The sequence below is a fragment of the Opisthorchis viverrini genome (genome assembly GCF_000715545.1).
Source record: "Opisthorchis viverrini unplaced genomic scaffold opera_v5_34, whole genome shotgun sequence".
Classification (NCBI taxonomy): domain Eukaryota; kingdom Metazoa; phylum Platyhelminthes; class Trematoda; order Opisthorchiida; family Opisthorchiidae; genus Opisthorchis; species Opisthorchis viverrini.
Window position 1 is genome coordinate 1,855,597 of NW_008751690.1, and position 9,246 is coordinate 1,864,842.

General features: G+C 41.8%; 1 protein-coding gene across 1 annotated transcript; it reads left to right on the forward strand.

The window, feature by feature from the left end:
* Nucleotides 1–830: 830 nt before the first annotated feature.
* On the forward strand, nt 831–9,246 carry T265_13070 (hypothetical protein; the record flags this gene model as incomplete). Its single annotated transcript, XM_009167022.1, has 2 exons — nt 831–974; nt 8,815–9,246. Coding segments are annotated over 2 exons (576 nt in total), but the record flags the coding sequence as incomplete, so codon positions are not given.

The following is a 9,246-nucleotide window of genomic DNA, read 5'->3' on the forward strand; positions in this document are numbered from 1 at the left end:
TCCAAATGTTCAACAAATAAATGCAAAAATGCGGGCGCCGTTATCAACAAAACAGATGCAACTTTTTCGGCCGAACATTTCGTGAACACTTATCGTCCAGATAACTTACCCATTGGAACCGTAAATGTAGTTCCATTTATCCGAGTCAGTCATAAACCCAAAGTTTTTCTTCAAAACAGGCTCCTGAAACTGGTCTCGTGTGTTGGATGATCTGATAAGCAAAGTTTACGGCAGATTCTTGCGGCGCCTAGCCTAATGACTGCAGATGTTTGGCGGCAGCAGTGAGGCAATCACAGAAGTGGATCTGCAGTCCGCAACGTAATTTACCACTGTCTCACGCATTCGTCCAGTTTGTTTTCTTCCACACAGACTGTTTTTGAACTTCACACCATTGTCAGTTTATTTTTTTCTCCTGGTTCGTCCATGATGCAGCAGCCTACGTGTCGTTGCAAGCTTTGCTTTCGTTTAAGCGAAACGACGTCTACAGGTGTTCTGATGTCGCCGCACACCTTGGCAGAACCTTATTTACTCAATGCAAACATAAAGCTAAAAGTAAACAAACGGCCAAATCCAACCCTGGGTGTGTGTACATTTTGCTGCAGAAGCAGGCTGGTCCTAGGCGGTATGATCATGTTTCAGTCAGTAGAAACTTGCAGTTCGATGGTACAATTCAACTGATTTTTTACTCAGTACTACTTGAGTATCCAACCCACCTTTTGAAGAGCAATTTAATTGGTAAAGGAAAAAAATTTACCGCATGCAAGGAGTTTGTGTGATGTGTGGGGGCGGGATGGCTCAAGTTGTTGGGGCGCGAATTTACTGACCGGAAGGTCCGTGGATCGAACCCGACCTCTGCTTCTCGACTTCACCTGTCTAGACCTGGGCAACCTGGCAGTATCTCAGCACTCGTGCTTCCCCCGGGTGGTATGGCAGCTAGGCACCGGAAGGGTGTTACAGCTGAACGACTGTGTGATGTGAATCAGTTTGACCTCTGCCTGGTTAATGGCTGAATGCAGTGCTTTTTGTGAGAACTGAGAAGTGTTTATCCTAGTGAGCTGAAAGAACGAAGTATGAACCAACTGGTTCACCAGTTGATTTATACTGCAAACTAATGAGCAGTAAATATCGAGCCATCCCACCGCAGCATCCAAACGTCAAATTAGACCAACCAGCGAACTAGTGCAATCAAACGCTCATTCTACTATGGCGCTCAGTATCCGCGAAATTGAATTGAAATTTCGAAAGCTGTGACGTGCCCCTGGTGGATTTAAGCAATCAGGTAATTCAGCTAAAGCACCAGCCTGAAATGTTGAGCCCCGCCTAGGCATCCCGGGGACTCAACGATGCTGGGAAAGTATCCCATCAGACTTTTTCCGCTTTTTTTTGCTTGAGTGGACAATTAAATTCGGTAAGCAGCAAAAATATGGAAGTGGATTAAGATGATTAGTGGTGTACGCACATACGTAACAAAATGCAACATTCTGGCACAAAAAGTTTTATTTTACTCGCAAAGGTTTTGCAACAAAGAGGATTGTGCGGCCAATAGACCCCTTCTACTAGTGGTTTATATTTTTTAACAGTTCAAACGCTGATTTTATTCACTTACCCATGTATCTCAAAGTCGCACTTATTTGAAATACCTCAGTTCTTCCACGTTGGAAGCAAGTTTGGGAACTTTTTCTGTGAACAAGATGCACTTTCAGATGGCTCGCAAATTGGAGTTGCAGATTTGCAAAGAAACTTTGTAAAGATTGATGTCTCGTGTGGAGACACATCGAGGGCTACCCTTTAATGCATTTGAGCGATTGCTGGTTATGAACCTATGTTACTCAAAAGGGATACGAGCGCTTTGACTTTGCCATGTTTTGGTGGATGTGAATATGTTTGAACAGGGGAAAGTTCCGGAAAGATATGATATATTTGAAAGAAATCACTCACACGGAAAACACACATGGATCAATGGGACTCATGCACCAGCTAAGCATTACGCTTGCTAGTGAATTATTTCATCACATTTGTCGGATTGTGCTCGACCTGATTGGTTTGCCTGTAATGACACATTGTCCATTTTTAAGCGAGTCATACATTTTCATCCAAGCATGGCCCTTTGATTACGTCAGATAATTTACGCATAATTCCACAACACGAGTGGCACATTGCTATATCTGGAAGGCTACTTTTGCTTTCTCCCCCCTAATTGCCCAGCGAACTCATTCTGTTGTGAACATATAACAGTCTGTATAAAATTTTGATCCGAGGTGTGCTGCGCAATCATCCTATTTCAATTGGAACCGAACGATGATATTAGCTCTGCCTAAAGCAACATCTTCACATAAAAGTACGAGTTTCCAAGGATTGATATTAAGTCAGTTTTGAACACCCTTGAGTGTTTGTTTGTAATGCACTACTTATAAGGTTGCTCATAATGTTGTTCACTATTCTTAAGGTTAAACGCTTAATTTGCCTCTTCATAGTTATCACCTTGGAAGGCAACATTAGACATAAAATTATAGGTATGATGGGACAGGCTTGTGGTGTCTAGTTCAGGGCAGGTTTTGGTACTAAAGCCCAAGTTGAAGTTGTCCGGCACACTAAGTCCTTCCAGGATTTTTTCATTTGTCGATGTGGTCGGCGTTTATCCTGCCTGATGACATTCTCCTAAGGCTAGTTAAGCTTAGCCCTGTAATGCTTGCGGCCTCCAAATATTATCCCATGCCGTTTTCGTGAAATATGTCTCTCCCTACTCTCTTTGCATACTGATTTGTTTAGCCCGCGCATCTCGTCGACCAGATATTTGAGCGCTGGAAATTAGCTTGCACAATTCCTCTTGTTTTTAATAAGAACTGCTTCAAATTCCGTCTTTGTATTTCGTATACTTGTAACTAAGTTCTCTCAAGAAGAACCGCTGAAAATATTAGACATAAAGTGGTATTTGAGCAGTGACTATAAAGCCGGCTTTCAACACTTGATACTCTTACATTTGTCGTTCTTACGACCGTTTCAGACTTGAAGATAAACACTAGAGGGGTCACTACTTATAGGTTGCTCATAATGTTGTTCACTATTCTTAAGGTTAAACGCTTAATTTGCCTCTTCATAGTTATCACCTTGGAAGGCAACATTAGACATAAAATTATAGGTATGATGGGACAGGCTTGTGGTGTCTAGTTCAGGGCAGGTTTTGGTACTAAAGCCCAAGTTGAAGTTGTCCGGCACACTAAGTCCTTCCAGGATTTTTTCATTTGTCGATGTGGTCGGCGTTTATCCTGCCTGATGACATTCTCCTAAGGCTAGTTAAGCTTAGCCCTGTAATGCTTGCGGCCTCCAAATATTATCCCATGCCGTTTTCGTGAAATATGTCTCTCCCTACTCTCTTTGCATACTGATTTGTTTAGCCCGCGCATCTCGTCGACCAGATATTTGAGCGCTGGAAATTAGCTTGCACAATTCCTCTTGTTTTTAATAAGAACTGCTTCAAATTCCGTCTTTGTATTTCGTATACTTGTAACTAAGTTCTCTCAAGAAGAACCGCTGAAAATATTAGACATAAAGTGGTATTTGAGCAGTGACTATAAAGCCGGCTTTCAACACTTGATACTCTTACATTTGTCGTTCTTACGACCGTTTCAGACTTGAAGATAAACACTAGAGGGGTACAAATCATGTACCTTAAACAAGTTGACAACATTTTCATCCTCTACCCATATCCTAGTTTACAGGCCTTTTCTGAGCTCTAGAAAGTCTCCAAAACCCTCAGAAACTTATCTACCTGTCAACTTCATAATGAAAACACATCCAGATTTTATTTTAGTCTTTATTAAGCCTTAATTTACCAGTCTACGAAATAGTGAGACAGCAAACGGGGTTCGTTGTCCCCAATTTCCATGTGAGAGAATCCAACAGGGCAAAAATTTAGTCTGAAAAATGTAGAACTTGGCATTTGGAAAAAGAGCAAAAACTCAACAAAGCTATAAATACAATCTATGCACCCTCATGGGCAAACGATCTGCAGCCTAATCGGGTAACTGAAATGGAACCAAAGATCAGAGCGGTAAATTTACTGGCAAATATGGCAACCCGGGGACCGACAGGATAAAGGTCATCGAGTGAGCCGCAGGAGTCAGGGTCAACATGTGTCTTAATATCAGCCAACCAGACAACTGATGGAGAGCCAATCAGCATGCGGAATTATCCGAGAAAATCAGAGGTCGCTCTACTATAACGAGACGCATATAAAAATGAACATGGCATTGCTCAATGCTTTCTTAACGATGCACCACTAAACACTAACACAAAGCTAGTGCAGCACGCACTGCCGACTAGCCTCGAGCTTTAGCGATATGTTTGAAACCGAATTGTCAAGCTTAGGTAACAGAACGCCAACTATCTTCATAACCTGTACTACTGACGTTCTGATCATCATCAGTCCCGCTTATACTTCGCCCGATCTCCTAAGCTATTATCCAGGTACATCAGGATAACCTAATCTTTGTGTGAGTGATTATGGTTATATATGTATATGCAGACGTATATTCAGAACCTCTGATAAAATAACACTGAACGCTTGAGGGCAGTTTGATTTTTTTCCCATCGGTGCTCGTTACTGGGAGCTTCCACTGTAGAAAATGTAGATATAAGCAAACAAAACAAGTACCTTGTCAACTAATGGGATTACTGAGTTAGTAGAACTGTTCGCCTGAAGCACGGGCTGCGCCGTATACCAAGCGATTGATAATCAACACTCCGATATGCGGGGCTGCCAGAAGGTCATGTCAAATTGAAGCCTTTGGATTTCTGCTAACTGAGTATGATGTTACTCGCAGTGGCAGCACACATAAGAAGGCTATGAGGGAAGGCCATTCCGGATGAAGACGGAAAACATCTGGTCCGTCAACAACTCTGTCCCAGTAAATGGTGCGATGACCGTTGCAACAAGTCTGACAAACATACTACGATTTTCGCAGGTTCATCTGAACAAATCGAGTGTGCGTCATTATCTTGGTAAAAACGAAAGCTTAAAATCGACCAATTTTCCGGAACTCTCTTCCCAGTCGAATGTGGTCATATCACTTGTTTCGTATGCTCAATGTGTGAACCGTAAGGTTGTCATATGTGTATGTAAAGTTTCCAACCTCGCGCAAAACACGCTGTAGGGAACTAGTTATCTGAATCACTACTGCGCAGTTACTGCCGTCCGTAATTTTCAACTCGCAACCTTTTATTCGCAAAGGCATAACGGGAGGGATATTTTTTATCATTCGTCTCAAAACTAGGCATTTGTCCTGCTCTTGGTTTGGGCTAATTTGTTATCAAAATTCCGTGGAAACCAACATGCCAGGATTCCTGCTAACATGCGGAACAGCCATGTTAATAATCTTTGTTTTGGGCAGTGGTACACGATCCCCCTATTAGTACTTCGCTGTACACAACAGAACAAGAGTGGGCTTCAATGCATAGCCAGACAATGGCAGGATTGTCTACAAGAACAAACGGTTATATTTTCAATTTTTACGACGATCGACAGAAATGTAGTCACCAAATACTGAAGCCATCAAGAGTTCTATAATTTTAACACGATCATGATGTGGCTTAACCTCACATTTGGAACGCGGAACTTTTCGCTCTAATCTAGCTCCTCAACTGATCAATCAGCCACACAGGTAACGAGTTGGCTTCCGTGAATTACATATGCAAATGCTTTTGTTGCTTGTTTGAAGGTGTTGACCGTGGTGACAAAATTGGTTTTTTATGCAAAACAGTTAATCAGGTTGATCCATTTTGTGTGTGTCGGTGAGCGGAATTCCATCCGATCCAGACAAAAGAGACCGAGCAACAGTTGAGCAACTGGGGGGTGACCCTTTTCCGCCTATTCAAATCCTAATTACAGAAAGCAACTTTTTGTCCTCTTGCTACCGGTACCATTCCCTTTTAATTCAACCAATTAAGTATTCCGGGCGGATTTGTGTGAGGAAACTCTTCCATAAAGAGGCTAATCAGTTATGACAGATAAGGCCGAAGTACCGCGGTTCGGTGTCACCAAATGTTCAGTTTCTTTAATATGGTTTTTATGGGTTAAATTCCAATATGATGGAGATTTCGAGTAAACAGTTGTGAAGCAAAATACATTCAACTAGAAGAAACGTAGACAGTAAGCAGTCTTCCTGAAGATGTATATGCTTTAACAGAAGCCGTTTTGGGGCAATCTCTAAAGAATACTGAAGGTTTTCCACTTGTGCTTGTAGATTTGAGAGAAGCAATCAATGACCATGGATCATCTAGAACCAATCAAAACCGCAATCCTAAAATAAAAATGATCCTCTGGCATAACGACATAATAAGTTAGAATATGAAAAGTGGGTATGGAGACTTGGGTAAAGACATGAAGGCAAAAATTTCAGCTAGATAATACATTACCGTGGTACGGATAGAATTACTAAGATATCTGACATCTGTCTAGTTTGCCGACTAACTAAAGACGGTTGCGGTTGTTTCAGCAACCTTCTCGAAGTAAGTATTCTTGGGCGCAACTTTCCGCTTTTCTCAACAAATTCGCCAGTTGAAGAGCTGGTGAAGTTCAAGTCACTTAACGAGACTTCTCACAGTTACAAATCGTTCGACACCGTTGACCAACGACCCACAGGTTGGAAGCAAGTTGTCCAGCTCCTTGGCATTTTTCGGATAAACACGAATACTGTAATAGCCGTGTATTGCTTTTAAGGAAAGATCTTGTCTTCGTAACAGCGACTGGGAATTACCGGGCTTTTGCGCAGTCTGAAACAAACTCTCTTTAGTGACTATACTCTTTCGAACGACACCACACTGGTGCTGGCCAACGTCCTCTAGTTAATGGTATGAGTTTATGTGGCAACCTTGGCTCCAACCACAGAAAGCCCCATGATAAGTAAAAAAGAAGTTGAATGCTTCCGTAACTGGAGAGTCCAGGAATGAAGAAGTGCTTTCCTGGAATATTTTAAGTAATCAGGTTTTTAACTCCATTCACATCTTTCTTCCGGTCAGTCTGTCGTTAGCTGGCAAGTTACATACCGCGTTGCATAGCACAGCTGCAAGTAAAGTCCAGGCACTGTGAAAATGCTGTGTCACTTATCCAAAGAATGTTGGTTGTTATCCCAACGAATCCATATCCACATCACAAGCCCAAACGCACTCTGGATGATTTAGCTAATTTTACCCAGTGCATTTTTACTCTTCAGCTTGGGTAGATATATAAAGTGAAAATGATTTGGCTTCGGTGGTTTGACTTTATCACCCTTCTGATAGAATCTCTCGCGACTAGATTCTCCTGACTATTTCCAGCAAGGAAAACAAGTTTGCTGGCTTCACGGCTGTTTTACGGATATCCGTTGCTATCGTCGAATCAGTTTATTTATTTATTTATTTATTTATTTATTTATTTATTTATTTTTATTTTGTTTATTTATTTATTTATTCGTTTATTTATTTGTTTATTTATTTATTTATTCGTTTATTTATTTGTTTATTTGTTTATTTGTTTATTTGTTTATTTGTTTGAAGAGGGCAAAGACATGTCATTTTCTACCTTCCGATCTCGTGCCAATGGTATCTTGATGCTCAAACAAACAGTCCCGTCTTGCGTGTTCACAGGAATGATCGATGTAGTGTTACTTTCTTGCAATATTTCCGATATGACTGAAGGCTAATCAGTGGAATGATGGTTTGGTCGTCAAATTTGGGAGGAAGGGCGTCGACATTTTGTCACGAAACGTGTAAACATAATTCCGCGGTTGGGTGGGTACCCTCTCCTTACCCGCCTACATTTAAGTAGATTTGAATATCTGGTGTCTCTCAGTTGGTTTAACCAATTAGGACTGAAATTTTGGTAATTTTACTGCTTTCGATTTCTGTTGCTTTGTTGTCCAAATTCTCCGCATCCGGTTCATCTCCACCCCCCCCCCAGGTTTTTCTGTGTTGTGACTACACTATATTTGCATTCGACTAACTGACTTATAAACAGTAATTTTTGTACAGTAGCCTATCGAAGGATCTCGTTTCCGGGTCTGCATTCACTTACTGTTTGACAGGGTTCTATATTTTATCAGTTGGTTGTATGTTTCAAATAAGCAGGTTGGTTCGATGGAATTGAATTCATTTGCTCCTCATGTGTCTTTCTTCTACCCATTCGCCAGTTGCTTGTGCTGGTTTGAGCTATGTAGTTCCAAAGTTCCCTTGTCTTTATTGTTGATACATGGAGTCCATTTTACTAATGGCCTTATGGGGGAAGGCTGGTGATCCGTGGATTCACGTTCCTTCTGTGTTTATCCTTTCAAACAAACGAAATATTCAGACAAAAAATTCCTGTTTAACTCTCATAAGCCTCAATTAATATCGCAAGCCGGCAGGCTTCATCGTAGACGATACCAGTATTTCGGATACTTTCGGAACCTCTTTAAACGCAAAGGATGATTTGCTTCACAGATCAAAATAGAGTCATAAAAAACTTGATTGCGGGTTCAAAAAAGACTGTCTTTCGAAATTTTCAGTGGACTAAAATACTATGGTGGAACCCAAGGTGAAATATTTCCCGTCCGTCTGCTAAAGTTCCGATGAACTGCAGCTTCAGATCTGTCAAGAAGAGTTTATACGACGCTATTGGTGCTCTTTTGCATCGGGATGAAAGCTAAAACATCGTGGTGGCTGGTGGTTACAATAAAGCTCAGGTAGGTAGACTAAACGCTCCCAGGTGGTCCCCTGGGGCTACATACTGGACACATGGATAACAAAGAGCACCTGCTTTAGCTAGCTGGCGATCACACACGGTTCCAATTTCCGAAACAGTTGGAATGGCCTGAAAATATGGTGCCTAACAACGAACTAGCCCGGAATCCAAATGGACCACATCACCGTCAATTACCGGTAGGGAAGATCGACCACCGCCTGTGTTTCGTTGCGGTTTTCAGGTCTATGGAAAACATGCATAGCTCGCTTAACCAGCGAAAAGCTACCGAACCCACAAATCAAGCGAACCGATCATATCTAGATCCTCAAGCGCCTACCATTAGGAACAGGTATCCAAAGGGCCAATCAAAGAGAAAACTTCCATCTGCGTTGAAACCCACCCAACCTCATCCAAACACTAGCTCTGCCGGAAACTTGGAAAGAGATTCCTACTGGTCGTATCCACAACTCAGTCTGATGCTTCCTCCGAACCCAGGTGAAGCTAAGAGCCGTGCAGACGGAGAAGCTCGACAGAACTCCAAATCCAAATAA